Raw genomic sequence first — 21,203 nt, 5'->3', positions numbered from 1 at the left:
ATCGTAAGTAGCCGTATTTGTTGCACCTGTTAGTGAGAGTACTGTACCAATTTAAAGGGATACTTTAGGATTATGGCCTTTTATCTACTTCCCCAGAGTCAGATAAACTTGTGGATACCATTGTTATGTCACGGTGTCCAGTATGAAGGAAGTTAAGAGGTAGTTTCGCATAGTGTTTGGAAACCAAGGCTGTCTGAAGGCTTCGACACATTTACCAAATTATGCCAGAAAACGGTTCATTACTCAGAGCTTCATTATCTGTTCACAATGCACATTAGTGATGCTGGTCAGCAATAAATAGCAGCATGTGATTATCAGATATTTAAACAAAAAAATTGCAACTGCTTTCATCAAAATTCTTTGGCGCTGCAGTAAATCGTCAGCTTTATTCATCTATAATCAGTTGGAATACCAAGATTACTTTAAAGGTCGAAGTAATCTTGTGCAATGTGTGTGTGTATTTAATGCTTTACTAGTTGTTTTGTAATGGAATCTATGACATTTTTTAGGATGCTTAAGACAGAAGCTTATACTATACTAAATAAAATAAATTATTTGAACAGTACAGAAAGTGTGGTTTAACATAAAACAATTTCAATGGGATTGGACCTCCAACCCTCACATTCCTGAATTGTCCATAGTGTCCTACTCTACCTGCTAAGCTACTGGTCAGGTGAAACAACATGTACAAAATCCTAACTATATTTGTAAGTACGTGTCCAATAGAGGTCGGTGTTTGAAAGAAGCTTGGAATCGAAGAAAGCACCGGAACCACGGCAAAACCAGTGGGATCTCGCATTTTGCAAGAAAAAACACGAAATGAAATGAGGATTCGGGCGTCACTGATGAAGTACTTCTGATAAAGTGATACACACATCGGCACACTGTTTCGAAGTTAGCTGCTATTTCAACGCATACCTTGGAGCTCCGGTATCAAACGTAACATCACTAGTTTCATAATCCAATGTTAACAAGCTTTAGCGGATTGATTTGAAGTCTATGGGTATCTGCTAGCATGTTTTGTCATACCCATGGTATACGGTCTGATATACAACGGCTGTCAGCCAATCCGCATTCAGAGCTCGAACCACCCAGTTTATAATGTAAATTATATTACAGTAAAATTTTGGGTACTATAAAATTGATTACGATAAAATGGATTAGAGTAGCTGTACTGTAAAATAAAGTGCAGTAACTTTACTGGACAATTTCTGTTTTACAGTGTGACTAACTGGGGTGACAGGTGAGTGTGATGGGGTGTGATGGAAGCGTGTGTGTATTTGTGTGTGGGTGTGTGTGTGAGTGTGTGTGTGTGTGTGTGTGTGTGTGTGTGTGCATGCGTGCATTACAAGGTCTTAGCTAAGCCTAATAATAGCCATACCACACCAAACCTTCACAAAAGTTTTGTAACTTTATTAGGGTAATATCAAAAGTAGGCATATGTCAGGTCATTGTTTATAGGGAAAATACGATCAGGTTATTAAATTGCGGCATTAAATTAAGTTGTGCATCGCGCCCGTGGAAAAACAGACCCAAATAGACCAGTGCCGGTTCGGATACAAGAGACCCGTTGAGATCCGAGAGTAGAAACAGACAGAGAAAGAAACCTCAGACCGAGCACTGTCATCGCCATCAATAAACGAGCGATATTGGCCAAATGATCCACAGTTACATGTCCTTAAAAACTGCCTGTAACAAATTACAAAAATATATTTGTTGTGTTTTGATGTGTAGCATATTCAAAACTTTATAGCCTATTGTTTCATTGTTTTTTACTTTTCGAAAATAATATTTGTCCACCTCATGGTCCAGCTGTCAGCGATATAAGCACTAAATGCATCAGGGCAGTTCATGTATATACAGTATGCCTATAGGCCTAGGCATCCACTGTATGATATGAATATTTAAAATATAAATATAAAGGAAGAGAAGCTTAGGCCTAGAGAGACCGCGAGAAAGAAAGATATATGCCGGACACATTTCCAGACACCGACATGCATTTCTTTATACTACTTCTTTACAGATATAGGTGTACAGAAAGAGGATAAGTCCTTCATTTTCAATCAGAATTTTTTTAACATAAAGATCAGCATTATAACATTCTTCCTCACCTCAAGTTCAACTGTCGGAGTCATTTGTAAAGCTGGTGCGCACTGCCTTCATAGGCCTGCATAGCTAAGCCTAATAATAGCCATAAGACAATAAAGTTTCTTAACTTTATTAGGGTAATATCAAAAGCAGGCCTAAGTCAAATCACTGTTTATAGGGAAAATACGAGCAGGTTATTATACACTGAGTGTACAAGACATTAACTGTTAGGGCTAGGGGGCAGTATTGACACGGCCGGATAAAAAACGTACCCGATTTAATCTGGTTACTACTCCTGCCCAGTAACTAGAATATGCATATAATTATTTGCTTTGGATAGAAAACACCCTAAAGTTTCTAAACCTGTTTGAATGGTGTCTGTGAGTATAACAGAACTCAAATGGCAGGCCAAAACCTGAGAAGATTCCATGCAGGAAGTGGCCTGTCTGATAAGTTGTGTTTCATCTTGGCTCTTTTTATTGAAGACTGAGGATCTTTGCTCTAACGTGACACTTCCTACGGCTCCCATAGGCTCTCAGAGCCCGGGAAAAAGCTGAACGATATCGAGGCAGCCTCTGGCTGAAACACATTATCGCTTTTGGCAAGTGGCCGATCAGAGTACTATGGGCTTAGGCGCGTGCCCGAGTCAACCCCATGCTGTATTTTCTTTCGTCTGTTTACCTAAACGCAGATTCCCGGTCGGAATATTATCGCTTTTTTATGAGAAAAATGGCATAAAAATTGATTTTAAACAGCGGTTGACATGCTTCGAAGTACAGTAATGGAATATTTAGAAATGTTTTGTCACGAATTGCGCCATGCTCGTCACCTTTATTTACCCTTTCGGATTGTGTCTTGAACGCACGAACAAAACGCCACTGTTTGGATATAACTATGGATTATTTTGAACCAAACCAACATTTGTTATTGAAGTAGAAGTCCTGGGAGTGCATTCTGACGAAGACAGCAAAGGTAATAACATTTTTCTTATAGTAAATCTGACTTTGGTGAGTGCTAAACTTGCTGGGTGTCTAAATAGCTAGCCCTGTGATGCCGGGCTATCTACTGAGAATATTGCAAAATGTGCTTTCACCGAAAAGCTATTTTAAAATCGGACATATCGAGTGCATAGAGGAGTTCTGTATCTATAATTCTTAAAATAATTGTTATGCTTTTTGTGAACGTTTATCGTGAGTAATTTAGTAAATTCACCGGCAGTGTTCGGTGGGAATGCTAGTCACATGCTAGTCACATGCTAATGTAAAAAGCTGGTTTTTGATATAAATATGAACTTGATTGAACAAAACATGCATGTATTGTATAACATAATGTCCAAGGGTTGTCATCTGATGAAGATCATCAAAGGTTAGTGCTACATTTAGCTGTGGTTTGGGTTTATGTGACATTATATGCTAGCTTGAAAAATGGGTGTCTGATTATTTCTGGCTGGGTACTCTGCTGACATAATCTAATGTTTTGCTTTCGTTGTAAAGCCTTTTTGAAATCGGACAGTGTGGTTAGATTAACGAGAGTCTTGTCTTTAAAATGGTGTAAAATAGTCATATGTTTGAAAAATTGAAGTTTTTGCATTTTTGAGGTTTTTGAATAACGCGCCACGGGATTACACTGGCTGTTACGTAGGTGGGACGATTTGGTGCCACCTACCCTAGAGAGGTTAAGGACACCTTCCTAATATTGAGTTGCACCCCCCCTTTTGCCCTAAGAACCGCCTCAATTCATCGGGCATGGACTCCACAAGGTGTCGAAAGTGTTCCACAGGTGCGCTGGCCCATGTTGACTCCAATGCTTCCGACAGTTGTGTCAAGTTGGCTGCATGAGGTGGTGGAAAAAGTACCCAATTGTCATACTTGAGTAAAAGTAAAGTTACCTTAACAGAAAACGAATCAAGGAAAAGTGAAAGTCATCCAACGAAATACTACTTGAGTAAAAGTCTAAAAGTATTTGGTTTTAAATATACTTAAGTATCAAAAGTAAATGTAGTTGCTCAAATATACTTAAGTATCAAAAGTAAAAGTAAAAGTAGAAATAATTTCACATTCTTTATATTAAGCAAACCAGACGGCACGATTTTCTTGTTTATTTCATTTACTGATAGCCAGAGGCACACTCTAACACTCAGACTTAATTTACAAATTAAGCATTTTGTGTTTAGTGAGTCCGCCAGACCAGAGGCAGTAGGGATGACCAGGGATGTTCTCTTAAGAAGTGCGTGAATTGGACTGTTTTCCTGTCATGCTAAGCATTCAAAAGTATTTTGGGGTGTCAGGGAAAATGTATGGAGTAAAACTTACATTATTTTCCATAGGAATGTAGTGAAGTCATTAGACTCACCTGGACTCCATCACCTCCCTGATTACCTTACCTATGTATGTCACTCCCTTTGGTTCCTTCCCCGGGCATTATGGTTTCTGTTTCTTGTCTGTGGGTCGTTCGTGTTTCCTGTTTTGTATTATGTTACGTTTATTTTATTAAAACACTCACTCCCTAAACTTGCGTCCCGACTTAGCGCACTCGTTATATTCATGTTTTGTACACAGTGTATTGCAGCATTATATTAAGTTTTGCATCTTGTGGAAAATTAATAATGATAATGTATTGCTATTTGTATTATCATAATTATTATTATTGTATTATTAATATCATCATACAGCTTAAAAATACAATTAAATGAACTACATCTAGACCTATCAGATCAACATAAAAATTTGGCCAACGTAAACGTATCAACAAAATGAAACAAAACCGTTTTTGCATGTATAAAAGACCTAGTTTAGATGCTTAAACACTGTAGGCCTACAATAGTAATAATGATATACAATAACAATAATCAAACAAATGATAATAAATATGAAAATAAATAAATAAAAGCTGTATCAAACCTGAATAGCGAGTTGCACACACAGTCCATTTGGCCGCACCAACGTTCTTCTCATCTTTGTCCACTAAAACATGTCCCAGAGGACATTCCCCTTGTAGGCTTCTTTTCACTATACTTTTTCTCTTAGAACTTTCCTTTTACTTAAATTAAAAAGGCCTCCATCTTCATAATCAACAGTAGCCAAGGCCAAAGCTCCTTTCACTCGCTCTCTATCTCATCAGCAGCAGGCGCACGTGAGGTGAGCAGCCGGGACCAGTTTCAGCTGGACATAAGCTATACGTTTTATTGAGTTGCAATTGGCTGACACAGATTACAAGCTCACACAGTTCTCATCACCTCACACACATTAAAATAACAGAGGATGGGTCCAGTCGGTACATTTTAATTGCACATAACCGAGACTCGTGGCAATTATATCAGACCTGACCCAGATCTGAGACAAAAGCCAGAATTTAGGACACGTGCCCGCACGGGTACCGGGTCGAGTCTCGGAATTTTGGGTCTGTTGGACCCGTGAAGACGTCTAGCATGCATACTTTTGTCTGCAGGTACAAACATTCCTATGTCATACACCTACCTCCACCATTCTTCTGTTCTGAGTCTTACTGCTCCGTCCTCTACACACCTACAGTATCATCGGTCAACAGTCCCACATTGGCTGGCCACCCCCTTGTCCTTGTTAACTCAGGTGTTAAGTTTTGACTGACCGAGGCGTTTCTTCCTGTGAGGAGGTTTCGAGGGGAATAGGTAATATCCTGAGAAGAATATCTCCGCCAAACCATGTGGTGGATGGGAGTTGGCTGTGGGGAGATTTTTGTAGAATAGGAAAGTCCAGAACATTTGTTTCCATAACTAGATTTTCTATATGAATTTCCAGAGTATAGGGTATATCAAAACTGGTTTGTTTAACCAGCTGTTTCCTTTGATACATATTCCAGTCTGTCGAAGGGGCTGCGTCTTACACAAGTGTTGTGCAGAGTGTGTTATTTCAGTAATGAAATGGGAGTGTTGCAAAAAACAGAGATGGTACCATGGTTCTCAAACTAGCCAATGTAGTCTGCATAGTTCACTAGCAATCCCTTATTTGATGTTTATAGCACAGCTCACGTTGGAGCCACGAGGTAAAAGTGCATTCTCTATACAATATGTTTGTTAACTATTAACTACACTGAACAAAAATATAAACTCAACATGTAAAGTGTTGCAGTTTCATGAACTGAAATAAAAGATCCCAGAAATGTTTCATACACACAAAAAACTTCTATAATTTCTCTGAAATTACATTACAGCCTTACTCTAAACTTGATTAATTGTTTTTCCATCAATCTACACACAATACCCCATAATGACAAACAAAAACAGATTGTAGATTGTTTTTCAAATTTATTGAGAAACAAAAACTGAAATATCACATTTATGTAAGTTTTCAGACCCTTTACTTAGTACTTGTTGAAGCACCCTTGGCAGTGATTACAGCATAAAGTATTCTTGGGTATAACAAGCTTGGCACACCTGTATTTGGGGAGTTTCTCCCATTCTTCTCTGCAGATCCTCTCATTCTGTCAGCTGGATGGGGATCGTCGCTGCACAGCTATTTTCAGGTCTCTCCAGAGATGTTTGATTAGGTTCAAGTCCGGGCTCTGGCTGGGCCGTTCAAGGACATTCAGAGACTTGTCCCGAAGCCACTCCTGCATTGTCTTGGCTGTGTGTTTAGGGTCATTGTCCTGTTGGAAGGTGAACCTTCGCCCCAGTCTGAGGTCCTGAGCACACTGGAGCAGGTTTTCATCAAGGATCTCTCTGTACTTTGCTCCATTCATCTTTCCCTAGATCATAACTAGTCTCCCAGTCCCTGCCGCTGAAAAACATCCACACAGCATGATGCTGCCACCACCATGCTTCACCTTAGGGGTGGTGCCAGGTTTCCTCCAGACGTGACGCTTGGCATTCAGGCCAAAGAGTTCAATCTTGGTTTCATCAGACCAATTCTGCCTAGAAGGCCAGCATCCCCGAGTCGCCTCTTCACTCTTGACGTTGAGACTGGTGTTTTGCGGGTACTATTTAATGAAGCTGCCAGTTGAGGACTTGTGAGGCGTCTGTTTCTCAAACTAGACACTCTAATGTTCTTGTCCTCTTGCTCAGTTGTGCACCGGGGCCTCCCATTCCTCTTTCTATTCTAGTTAGAGACAGTTTGCTCTGTTCTGTGAAGGGAGTAGTACACAGTGTTGTATGAGATCTTCAGTTTCTTTGCAATTTCTCACATGGAATAGCCTTCATTTCTCAGAACAAGAATAGACTGACGAGTTTCAGAAGAAAGTACTTTGTTTCTAGACATTTTGAGCCTGTAATCGAACCCACAAACGGTGATGCTCCAGATACTCAACGAGTCTAAAAAAGGCCAGTTTTATTGCTTCTTTAATCAGCAACAACCGTTATCAGCTGTGCTAACATAATTGCAAAAGGGTTTTCTAATGATCAATTAGCCTTTTAAAATGATAAACTTGGATTAGCGAACACAACATGCCATTGGAACACAGGAGTGATGGTTGCTGATAATAGGCCTCTGTACGCCGATGTAGATATTCCATAACAAAATATGTCGTTTCCAGCTACAATAGTCATATACAACATTAACAATGTCTACACTGTATTTCTGATCTATATTATGTTATTTTAATGGACCAAAAAATGTGTTTTTCTTTCAAAAACAAGGACATTTCTAAGTGACACCAAACTTTTGAACGATACTGTATATGTGAAAGGTAACCTTTCTGAGCACAGATTAAATTCATGTTTATAATCGATTTTATTCAGGTAGTCTCTGCACTGTCAAATACCTATGTGGGTGGTCAGTCTGTTTGCTGCAGTATGGTGGGTAAGGAGAGGTCGATTGGTCGGCTGGCCTGTAGAAGCAGCATATTTGTTGTTCTGCTACCCTCTGGTGGTGGACTTGACTCAACAGCATTTCTGCATGTCTTAACTGAACAGCAATTGTGCCAAGATTGTCCTTGGAGGCCACAATCTGCTAACTTTCAGCCTTGTCATGTTATTATCATCATGTGCATTTAACTGATGAGGAAAAAGAAATGTACCTGAAAACAGTGTTCTAATTCTAAAACAGCATTACGATAGGGCCATTGACCTGTAATGTCTAGAGAAATCCAGTAGGGGGCAGTGGAAGTATAACATCAACAAAACAGAAAGGCTGTTTTCCAATAAGGACATGGAGGTCCAATCAACCGCTTGTTGGGGTGAGTGTGAAGCTGAGGCCCAACAGCTGTGTGTGTGTGTTTTTGTGTGTGTGTGTGTGTGTGTGTGTGTGTGTGTGTGTGTGTGTGTGTGTGTGTGTGTGTGTGTGTGTGTGTGTGTGTGTGTGTGAGTGTGTGTGCGTTTGTGCATGTGTGGGTGCATATAAACTGCTTAGTGCTTTCTTAAAACCATCTCCATAATGTTACATAATAATTCCCCTCCTATCTTGCCGTTATGGTCATCTCAGCATATGACTGTTTAACTGATTAGGATAACGACATTACACTGAGGAGACAACAACAATCCATCATACAGAGAAGAACCAATGGTCATGACCATCCATCTGATCTTCTCATTTGGCTTATGACTAGGAAAGGGAGGGGACCAACACAAAGATGCACAAAGATGCTTCTAAGCAAGTGGTGACTAAACATGTTAGAGTAAGAGAAATAAAGAAACCATGTTTTTGTGTGTGTGTGTGTGTAGTAGTGTGTGTGTTTGTGTGCGTGCATTTGTGCACTTGTGTGTTTTGTTTATCTACGTGTCTGCGTGTGTGCGCGTGTATACATGTGTCTAGGTGTTCAGTGTTTTTGTCAAAATGTATGTTAGTGTGTACTGTATGTTCCCATGTTTTTTCAAGCCCGATGTTTTAATGTATGTATATGTGTAAGCTCATGTTTAAGTAAATACTTTGATGTACTGTATGTTCCCCTGCATATATTTATACAATAGAGAAGCACAAGAGTGAGCGTACACATGCGGATCTGTGTTAGTGGGTCTGTGTTAACCGGTCATTCCCTGTGGCTCAGTTGGTAGAGCATGGTGTGTGCAACACCAGGGTTGTGGGTTTGATTCCCATGGGGGGCCAGTACAAAAATAATAAAAATAAATGTATGAAATGTATGCATTCACTACTGTAAGTCGCTCTGGATAAGTGTGTCTGCTAAATGACTAAAATGTCAAATGAAAACCTTGAACTCAAATGAGTTCTAACCTCTAGCCAGAAAAACGAAGTGAAACAGGGGGGTGCACTGAATGTTAAAGTTCCTAGCTCTGGAAAATGTCTTACTACCCACAGACAATGAGAAGATACTAATGAAAAAACAGCACAGCCTATTTACAGTAAATACAGCAACAAGTAATGTTTAGACAAGCTAATACAATCTCAATACACAACGCCGAACAGCTAATGGGTCCGTATGTGTGTGGGTGCATATAAACTGCTTAGTGCTTTCTTAAAACCATCTCCATAATGTTTCATAATAATTCCCCTCCTATCTTGCCGTTATGGTAATCTCAGCATATGACTGTTTAACTGATTAGGATAACGACATTACACTGAGGAGACAACACCAATCCATCATACAGAGAAGAACCAATGGTCATGACCATCCATCTGATCTTCTAATTTGGCTAATGACTAGGAAAGGGAGGGGACCAACACAAAGATGCACAAAGATGCTTCTAAGCAAACAGCTGGAGGCAGGGCGTTCTCCTATAGATCTCCATTTTCATGGAATGGTCTGCCTATCCATGTGAGAGACGCTGACTCGGTCTCGACCTTTAAATCTTTATTGAAGACTCATCTCTTCAGTAGGTCCTATGATTGAGTGTAGTCTGGCCCAGGGGTGTGAAGGTGAACGGAAAGGCACTGGAGCAATGAACCACCCTTGCTGTCTCTGCCTGGCCGGTTCCCCTCTCTCCACTGGGATTCTCTGCCTCTAACCCTATTACGGGGGCTGAGTCACTGGCTTACTGGTGCTCTTTCATGCCGTCGCTAGGAAGGGTGCGTCAGTTGAGTGGGTTGAGTCTCTGACATGATCTTCCTGTTCGGGTTGGCGCCCCCCTCGGGTTCGTGCCGTGGGGGAGATCTTCGTGGGCTATACTTAGCCTTGTCTCAGGGTAGTAAGTTGGTGGTTGAAGATACCCTCTAGTGGTGTGGGGGCTGTGCTTTGGCAAAGAGGGTGGGGTTACATCCTGCCTGGTTGGCCCAGTCCGGGGGTATAGTCGGACGGGGCCACAGTGTCTCCTGACCCCTCCTGTCTCAGCCTCCAGGTAATTATGCTGCAATAGTTAATGTGTCGGGACGCTAGGGTCAGTCTGTTATATCTGGAGTATTTCTCCTGTCTTATCCGGTGTCCTGTGTGAATTTCAATTTTCTCTCTCTCTCTCTCTCTCTCTCTCTCTCTCTCTCTCTCTCTCTCTCTCTCCTGCCTCTAACTCTGAATGATCGGCTATGAAAAACCAACTGACATTTACTCCTGAGGTGCTGACCTGTTGCACCCTCTACAACCACTGTGATTATTACTTTTTGACCCTGCTGGTCATCTATGAATATTGTACTGTTATAATCTCCACCCGGCACAGCCAGAGGAGGACTGGCCACCCCTCAGAGCCTGGTTCCTTTCTAGGTTTCTTCCTAGGTTCCTTCCTTTCTAGGGAGTTTTTCCTAGAAAGGAAAAATGTGCTTCTACATCTGCATTGCTTGCTGTTTGGGGTTTTAGGCTGAGTTTCTGTATAGCACTTTGTGACATCGGCTGATGTAAAAAGGGCTTTATAAATGAATTTGATTCATTCATTCATTCAGCAAGTGGTGGCTAAACATGTTAGAGTAAGAGAAATGAAGAAATTGTGTGTGTGTGTGTGTGTGTGTGTGTGTGTGTGTGTGTGTGTGTGTGTGTGTGTGTGTGTGTGTGTGTGTGTGTGTGTGTGTGTGTGTGTGTGTGTGTGTGTGTGTGTTTGTGTGTGTTTTGAGTGCAGTGGAGGCTGCTGAAGGGAGAACGGCTCATAATAATGGCTGGTACAGAACTTATGGAATGGAAACCATGTGTTTGATGTATTTGATACCATTCCACTGATTCCACTCCTGCCATTACCACGAGTCTGTCCTCCCCAATTAAGTTGCCACCAACCTCATGTGGTGGGGAGGTGTGTCTGAGTGTGTGTGGGTGTGTGCATGTGTGTTTTGTTTATCTACGTGTCTGTGTGTGTGTGCGTGTATGCATGTGCGTAGGTCTTCAGTGTTTATGTCAAGATTTATTGTAGTGTGTACAGTATGTTCTCATGTTTTTGCACGCCAGATGTTTCAATGTTTGTATACTGTACGTGCATGCTCATGTTTAAGTAAATACTTGGATGTACTGTATGTACCCCTGCATATATTTATACAATAGAGAAGCACAAGAGTGAGTGTACACATGGGGTTGTGTGTCAGTGCCTGCACTTGTGTTACACCAGATGAAAACCTGAGTTCTAACCTCTAACCAGAAAAACGAAGTGAAACAGGGGGGTGCATAGAATGTTAAAGTTCCTAGCTCTGGAAAATGTCTTACTGAATAAGACAAACATGATGTACTGCCACAGACAATGAGAAGATACTAATGAAACCATAGCACAGCCTATTTATATAGAGAAACGAGTAATGTTTAAACACGCTACAGTTTTTTTTTAATCGCTTTGGTGCAATTTTCACAAGTTTGTACAAAACTCAAAACAGATCATCAAAAAGGCAGTTGTTTCTAAATTCTAAACACATTTTCAATTGACTGATTATAACACACAAAATCATACAGTCACTTTTCACCAAACTTAATCAGCGTTTCACTTAGAAATACATATTTCGGGCCTCCCGAGTGACGCAGAGGTCTAAGGCGTTACTACAGACCTGGGTTCATTCCCGGGCTGTGCCACAACCGGCTATGGCCGAGAGTCCCATGGGACGGCGCACAATTGGCCTTGAGCGACTCCTTGTGGCGGGCCGAGTGCCTGCAGGCTGACCCCGGTCGCATGTTGAATGGTGCTTCCTCCGACACATTGGTGTGGCTGGCTTCCGAGTTTAGCTGGTGGGTGTTAAGGAGCGCAGTTAGGCGGGTCATTGAATATCCCTTAGAGCAGTGAATCCCAAACTTTTTATAGTCCTGTACCCCTTCAAACATTCAACCTCCAGCTGTTTACCCCCTCTAGCACCAGGGTCAGTGGACTCTCAAATGTTGTTTTTTGCCATCATTTTAAGCCTGCCACACACACACTATACGATACATTTATTAAACATAAGAATGAGTGTGAGTTTTTGCCACAACCTGGCTCGTAGGAAGTGACAAAGAGCTCTTATAGGACCAGGGCACACATAATAATATAATAATAATCAATCATTTTGCTCTTTATTTAACCTTCATACATATAAAACCTAATTTGTTCATTGGAAATTGTGAATAACTCACCACAGGTTAATGAGAAGGGTGTGCTTGAAAGGATGCACATAACTCTGCAATGTTGGGTTGTATTGGAGAGAGTCTCTGTCTGAAATAATTTTCCACACACAGTATGTGCCTGTATTTAGTTTTTATTCTAGTGAGGGGCAAGAATCCACTCTCACAGATGGCGCCGGAGAAGAAGGCTGACGTTTTACGTGTTCCTACTCAATTATGTTTTTTTGTTTGTTTCTTTGCATTGTTTGTAACTTGTTTTTTACGTATTTTGTACATAATGTTGCTGCTACCGTCTCTTATGACCCGAAAATAACGTCTGGACATCAGAACTGTGATTACTCACAACGAACTAGCAGAATCCTTTTTTCCTTTAACTTGTCTGACGAGCCGATGTGAATGACATACTGCTTTCCCGAGAACAGGCACAGATGCCCGTCATTTGCGTGAAGAGAAGGTGGAGAAAAAGGGGCTGGAGGGCGGGGTGCCTTCTGAGAATTTGCAGGCGATCGAATAAACCCTCACTGCCTTCCAACGGCATTTGGTAAGACAAGGGGCGGCGGACTATGTATTTTTGTAAATAACAGCTGGTGCACAATATCTAAGGAAGTCTCGAGGTTTAGCTCGCCTGAGGTAGAGTATCTCATGATAAGCTGTAGACCACACTATCTACCTAGAGAGTTTTCATCTGTATTTTTCGTAGCTGTCTACATACAACCACAGACTGAGACTGGTTCTAAGACCGCACTTAATGAGCTGTATTCCGCCATAAGCAAACAGGCAAATGCTCCTAGCTCCTAGTGGCCGGGGACTTTAACGCATGGAAACTTAAATTGTCTAACCAAATTTCTATCATCATGTTAAATGTGCAACCAGAGGGAAAAAAACTCTGGACCACCTTTACTCCACACACAGAGACGCATACAAAGCTCTTTGTCGCACTCCATTTGGAAAATCTGACCATAATTCTATCCCCCTGATTCCTGCTTACAAGCAGGAAGCACCAGTGACTCGATCAATAAAAGCGTGGTCAGATGAAGCAGATGCTAAGCTACAGGACTGTTTTACTAGCACAGACTGGAATATGTTCCGGGATTGATCCGATGGCATTGAGGAGTACACCACATCAGTCATTGGCTTCATCAATATGTGCATCGATGATGTCGTCCCCCACAGTGACCGTACGTACATACTCCAACCAGAAGCCATGGATTACAGGCAACATCCGCATTGAGCTAAAGGCTAGAGCTGCCACTTTGGAGGAGCGGGACTCTAACCCAGAAGCTTACAAGAAATCCCATTACGCCCCCTGTGAACCATCAAACAGGCAAAGCATCAAAGTAGGACTAAGATCGAATTGAACTACACCAGCTCTGACACTCGTCGGATGTGGCAGGGCTTGCAAACCATTACAGACTACAAAGGGAAGCACAGTCGAGAGCTGCCCAGTGACAAGAGCCTACCAGACTAAACTACTTCTATGCTCGCTTCAAGGCAAATAACACTGAAACATGCATGAGGGCACCAGCTGTTCCGGAAGACTGCGTGATCACGCTCTCCGCAGCCAATGTGAGTAAGACCTTTAAACAGGTCAACATTTACAAGGCTGCAGGGCCAGACGGATTACCAGGATGTTTACTCCGAGCATGTGCTGACCAACTGGCAAGTGTCTTCACTTACATTTTCAACTTCTCCCTGTCCGAGTCTGTAATATCAACATGTTTTAAGCAGACCACCATAGTCCTTGTACCCAAGAATACTAAGGTAACCTGCCTAAATGACTACTGACCCGTAGCACTCACGTCTGTAGCCATGAAGTGCTTTGAAAGGCTGGTTATGGCTCACATCAACACCATTGTCCCAGAAACCCTAGTCCCACACCAATTTGAATACCACCCTAACAGATCCACAGATGATACAATCTCTATTGCACTCCAACCTGCCCTTTCCCACCTGGACAAAAGGAACACCTATGTGAGAATGCTATTCATTGACTACAGCTCAGCGTTCCACACCATAGTGCCCTCAATGCTCATCAATAAGCTAAGGACCCTGTTACTAAAGACCTCCCTCTGCAACTGGATCCTGGACTTCCTGACGGGCCTCCCTTAGGTGGCCCGTCACGCTGATCCTCAACTCAGGGGCCCCTCAGGGGTGCGTGCTCAGTCCCCTCCTGTACTCCCTGTTCACTCATGACTACACAGCCAGGCACGACTCCAACACCATCATTAAGTTTGCCGATGACACAACAGTGGTAGGCCTAATCACCGACAATGACAAGACAGCCTATAGGGACGAGGTCAGAGACCTGGCCGTGTGGTGCCAGGACAACAACCTCTACCTCAACATAATCAAGACAAAGGAAATGATTGTGGACTACAGGAAAAAGAGGACCGAGCACACCCCCATTCTCTTCGACGGGATTGTAGTGGAGAAGGTTGAGAGCTTCAAGTTCCTTGGAGTCCACATCACCAACAAACTAACATGGTCCAAGCACACCAAGACAGTCGTGAAGAGGGCAGAAGACTGAAAAGATTTGGCATGGGTCTTCAGATTCTCAAAAGGTTCTACAACTGCACCATCGAGAGCATCCTGACTGGTTGCATCACTACCTGGTATGGCAACTTGCTCGGGCTCCAACCGCAAGGCACTACAGAGGGTAGTGCGTACAGCCCAGTACATCACTGGGGCAAAGCTTCCTGCCATCCATGACCTCTATACCAGGCGGTGTCAGAGGAAGGCCCCAACATGTTTAAATACTTCAGCCACCCTAGTCATAGACTATTCTCTCTGCTACCGCACGGCAAGTGGTACTGGAGCGAAAAGAATCTAGGTCCAAGAGGCTTCTAAACAGCTTCTACCCCCAAGCCATAAGACTCCTGAACGTCTAATCAAATGGCTACCCAGACTATTTGCATTTCACCAGCATTTCACCTCTCAGCAGGACAATAACCTAAAACACAAGGCCAAATCCACACTGGAGTTGATTACCAAGAAGACAGTGAATGTTACTGAGTAGCCGAGTTACAGCTGTGACTTAAATATACTTGAAAATCTATGGCAAGACGTAAAGAAAATTGTTGTCTGCAATAATCAACAGCCAATTTGACAGAGCTTGAAGAATTCTGAAAAGTATAACGGGCAAAACATGCACAATCCAGAAAGACTCACAGATGTAATCGCTACCAAAGGTGCTTCTACAAAGTATTGACTCAGGGGTGTTAATACTTATGTTAATGATATATTTCTGTATTTCATTTACAATAAATTTGAAAAAAAAATCTGAAAACATGTTTTCACTTTGTCATTATGGGGTATTGTGTGTAGATGGGTGAGAAAAATATATTTAATCCATTTTGAATTCAGGCTTTAAAACAACTAGATGGAAAAAGGAAACCGCACACTGCTCTTGATAGTATCACTGATCTTTAATAAGCTTACGTATCGGCCTCACGGCCTTCATCAGAACTTTTGTATGTTAATGAAAACTTGCAGGTCTGTGTCCTCATTGTGGTTTTACAGACGTGTTTAATACGTCTAATTTACACACTTTATTCGAATATTTATGAAATCCATATTGTTATATTTGGTAGCACTTATTAGTTTTTTCCTTGGCCTCTAAACCCTTTTGATGAGTGGAACGGATGTGGGTGGGGATAGGTCTACATAAGGGTGCTAACTTTAAATAACTCACAAAAGCTCTGACGAAGGCCGTGAGGCCAATACGTAACCTTATTAAAGATCAGTGATACTATCAAGAGCAGTGTGCGGTTTCTTTTTTCTTCTACTTGTTCAACTGTTGCCATGCACCTGCAAAAAAGATTGCTCAGATGTGCGAGTGCCTTTTGAATTTTGAAAGGCTATAAAACAACAAAATGTGAAAAAAATCAAGGGGCGTGAATACTTTCTGAAGGTCCCACTAGCTAGCATCCAAATTGACCCAAATGCATCTACTGTATGCAGTATAGCACATAGCAGTTATCTCCAATGCATTCATACGTTGAAATCAAGGATTATACATTTTTTAACACACACATCCATGCAGTGAGTATGGTAGGCTAACATGTCAACACATCCACCCGGGCAGTGATACAGTAACCCCCCCCCCCCCACACACACACACACACACACACACACACACACACACACACACACACACACACACACACACACACACACACACACACACACACACACACACACACACACACACACACACACACACACACACACACACACACACACACACACACACACCTCCCAGGACGACACCGGCCAGAGGGATGGCCCCAAGGACGAGGGCGGCGAAGGTGGAAATCACGGATGATGTTGGGATCCAGAATGTCCTCCACCGGAACCCAACACCGTTCCTCTGGGCCATACCCCTCTCAGTCCACCAGATACTGAAACCGACCCCACGACGTCGGGAGTCCAGTAGAGATCTGACGGCACACACTCACATCCATGCAATCTCACTATTAGCAGTGAGTATGGTAGGCTAACATGTCAACACATCCATCCGGTCAGTGAAGTCTAGGCTAGCCTTCCAGACATACTTTTCCCTGACAGTCTGGTGGCATTGTGCTCATCTATTTGTGCTGTCTTGTCAACTTTACCGTAAAAAAATGACCATAGAAGTTGGCAAGACAGCACAAACAGATTTGGGACCAGGCTAAGGGTCTAGTCTTTTGACTGGAAACAAACACATGCTGAAAATACCTGCATCACCAGCCAGGATACACTCCTATTGTCATGGAGCCTAGCAACGTATCCTGGCAACAGGCGAGAGGAGAGGAAGTGGTGGAGCTGGGATGATGAATGGGAACCCATGTGACTGATGAGTGTTTGTAAACAGCGTTACGGAAGGAAAGGGGGTGTTGGGGTGGGTGGAACATCTGAACATGACTTCACATTACCTCAGAGTGCTCGCCGATGTACTAATAACTCTGAAACCCCATCTGGGTCATTCCTACCAAGCAGTGCCTTTTCTGTCCCCAGGAAATATCACTTCTTATTTAGTGTAAAATGTGGATTCCAAAAGGCTTTAAATATAAGGTCTGATGTCTTTACCTTAAAAACACAAAAATATGCATCTTGAAAGGACATTTTATGCATTTTCAACACTTTTTCAGTGGATGTGGGTGTTTTGTCCCCAGGTGTTATTCATCAACATCCACAAGAAATATAAGCCATAAAATACTTAATATGTATTCATTATTTTATAGTCCTACTTAAAGTCTCTCTCATTAACATTTCTTTAATGATTATTGTATTTATTATTATTTTATTTAAGTTTTTCTGTGTCTCTGATATCACTTTCCAACCTGTTACTTCAAATCAAATCAACAGCTATATTGGTCGCATACGCAGAATTGTAGATGTTATCACATATAGTTTGTAATTCTCCATTTAAGAAAACAACCCCTTCCTACAATGACACCTCATTCAGGAAGTCATCATCATTTTCTGGGAAAACAATGGTGCAAAGCTAAATAAATATAAAGACTAAATTGTTGTAGTTAGTCGGCATGTCCCACTCATAAATTTCCACCCTGTTAGGCAAAATTTTAAAGAAAATTAACCACATTAACCAATATTTCGCAAACCTCATTAAAAATAGTAAAGGAGAACTCCTTATCTGAATCCTTATTCGAAGATTTATGAACACATTTGTTCACTCCGTCCTTAGACAAGACCAATTCCAGTGATTCATCAGTGCTGGCTACTCCAGGCTGTGTCCTTGTATGGAGTGTGTTCGTGTGTGTGTTGCTGTCTGAGTGGGCCTCTATTGTTCACTTTGTACTTTCCTGAGAGCCCACTGGCTGGCCCTCGTAAATCTGCTCCAACCAGACACGACACACACACACACAGACGTATTTAAACTCTCTCTCACAAACACAGGCAAGCATAGACATAAAACACAGACTTACGTACAAACACGTGCACACAGACACACGCGCACACACTACCATACTCAGTTGCCTCTATGGAACCAGCTATGTTGTAGTCAATACAGCAGACAACTCAATACCTAAGCCTCTGTTACCATCTATCTACAGTATACAGGCTGACTGACAGGGAGCTATCTTCTCTTACATTCTATCTATACAGGCTGACTGACAGGGGAGCCATTCTCTGGAACAGTTGTGCTTAAGTGTCATGATAAGCCTCTCAGCAGGAGTCAAGGGCTCTTGCTTCAAGTAAGGCCAGATGCACATTTGCTCACTACAACCACACACAAAGAAAAAGTATGCACAAACATGCACAATAAGAGCAAAAAAAGTAGCACACACAGAAACACAGAGTAAGTGGCTAAGAGGTTGACCCATGTGATAGTGAAGCGATTGTGGTCCATGGGGAAATTATTGATCCTATGCATTCTGGCTACCCTAACAGGACATCCCTTTGGGAGAGCAGGGACAGACAGCTGGAACACCCACAGGACCCAGCATAGAGGACTGTAAATATATATAAGAGACGCCCATTTCAGGAGGATAATAAATCATGGTTAATATAATGGGAAGAGACTACAATACAGTTACCAGAAAAACAACAATCTTTCAAAAGGACATAATGTAGTTACTAGTAATGTAGTATTTTTTTGTAGGGAGCAGCCAGCCACACGATTATGTAAAAATGTCTGCTTTCCAAGAGGACAGTACAACTACAAGGTAATAACAAAATGCATGCTTATTGTTTACTAGGTCCTCTCAGAGTTAAACACTAAGCCAAGAGAATGCCTCTGTTTCACTTTACTGTGAATAAGATATCCACACCGTGCCAGGAGGAAGGGAAATAGGCAAGCCAAATCTTTCCCTTCTGGATACTAGACCAAACAACCTGCCAGCTTCCCGATGCAGCACTATCAGCAGATGCAGACATGTCCACTAGCCAAGTAGCAGTGACCAGCCAAGCCCAATGTGTCTACTGTCTAGCCTGTAGGTTTGCCAACGCAGTGGATAAAGGCCTATCCACTGTTGATGATTCACAGAGCTATATATTATTATATTGCTTATATAGTCTCTTTATATTGTATATATCTAATTCAAACAAAAACTTAGCCACTTCAAATTCTCAATCCTCAGTACCCAGCTAGCACTCAATTTTCTAGCTATTTTCAAGCTACAAAATAAAGGAAACATCAACATAAAGTGTCTTAATAGGGCGTTGGGCCACCACGAGCCGCCAGAACAGCTCCAATGAGCCTTGGCATAGATTCTACAAGTGTCTGGAACTTTATTGGAGGAATGCAACACCATTCTTGCACAAGAAATTCCATAATTTGGTCTTTTGGTGATGGTTGTGGAAAACTCTGAGACGCCGCTCCAGAATTTCCCATAATTATTCAATTGGGTTGAGCTCTAGTGACTGAGAGAGACTCACACAACCCTTTAAACCCCCTATGCTCCTTTGAGACCCCTTTTTCAAAGTCATAGAGATCTCTTCTTCTAGCCATGGTGGCCCAAATAATGGGCAACTTTTATACATGACCCTTAGCATGATGGGCTGTTTTAATTGCTTAATTAACTCAGGAACCACAACTGTGTGGAAGCACCTGCTTTCAATATATTTTGTATCCCTCATTTACTCAAGTGTTTCCTTTATTTTGTCAGTTACCTGTATCAATCTAATCAATGAAATTTGTTAAAAGCCTGATTAGCAAACTATCATTGAGTGAATTGAAAACCTGCCAACCCTTGACATCCCCAGAGCTACTTTAGTGTAATTACTCAGAGTGACCACAACGGTGACCTTGGGAGACCCCAAATGACCCTTTGATGACCCCAGATGACCATGGTTACCATGGTAACACTCAGGCAAGGACTAACCTCTGCAGATGAGCCCCTCCTGGCTGACGGTCTGTTTGCACACCCCACAGTGCTTGCTTTTCTTGAATGTCTTCGCCCGGAAGGTGTGTGAGTGAAGCGCCTCAAACTCTTCAGGCTGCAAATGGAACAGATAAAGAGGAGAGGGTTAGTGTTCAATTGCAGACGGCTCAGTTGATCGGGGCATGGTGGTGTCAATACAAAGATTGTGGGTTCAATTTGTGCGTAAGCCACGGTATAGGTAAGGGTTTTTTGTGGACAAAGTAATTTGGACTTTTGTCACAGACAAAGAAAATGGAACAATCAACCAAACTAGGAATAAAAAAAATTGTCTGTCAGTATAAATTAAAAGCTGTGCATCTATAAGGATAGTCAACTACAGTATACTTATTTCATTTGCGAAGATAATGAACATAATATTAATCAAATTGACTTCAGTGGTAGGAGAAGTCTTATTTGCCCTAACTTGAGATGAACACGCAGAACCACACCGAATCCCATCATAGACTGAAGATTTGCACATAAGTGCAGAAATGTTAGCATTTGGCCCAACAACTGTAGAAATGGTACACTCCGTCTGTGTACAAACCCTCAGCTGCCCTCTACAAAGAAGCAGTTCCCATTTTCTCTACTCCGAGAAACAAGAGCAACCACGTCACCCCATGCCCCTCCCTCCCCCCGCCCTTTCCTGGGGCTGCTGCTGGAGGTGTGTTATGCAAGCCCTCTGAGATAATTCCTATCTGACAGAGTCCATAGTGTAGCCTCCTCTGAAAGGACCCCCCTGTCTACAGCCGGCATGTGTTTTCCTTCTCCTATAATTACATCTCAACTGTTCTCCCTTTTTCCTGTCTTCCTTCTAAACTGAGCTCGTTGGCGTTGGGGTCAGGTTAACAGAAATGTCAAAGTGAAGGACAACCATCTCCCGGGCAACTCTCTGCT

At 42.1% G+C, this 21,203-nt stretch overlaps 1 protein-coding gene across 9 annotated transcripts in view; it reads right to left on the bottom strand.

The window, feature by feature from the left end:
- Positions 1-21,203, bottom strand: part of tns1b (tensin 1b) — a 313,864-nt gene that overhangs the window by 173,747 nt on the left and 118,914 nt on the right. For all 9 annotated transcript variants that reach the window (XM_014164411.3, XM_014164404.3, XM_014164409.3 and 6 more), the window contains exon 2: positions 20,268-20,382. In XM_014164411.3, coding sequence (XP_014019886.1) covers positions 20,268-20,382 — 115 coding nt within the window. The remainder of the gene's footprint in view (positions 1-20,267; positions 20,383-21,203) is intronic.

This window comes from Salmo salar, chromosome 21 (genome assembly GCF_965601325.2).
Source record: "Salmo salar chromosome 21, fSalSal1, whole genome shotgun sequence".
Classification (NCBI taxonomy): domain Eukaryota; kingdom Metazoa; phylum Chordata; class Actinopteri; order Salmoniformes; family Salmonidae; genus Salmo; species Salmo salar.
The sequence above is the reverse complement of the archived record's forward strand: the minus strand, read 5'-3'. Positions and strand labels throughout refer to the sequence as shown.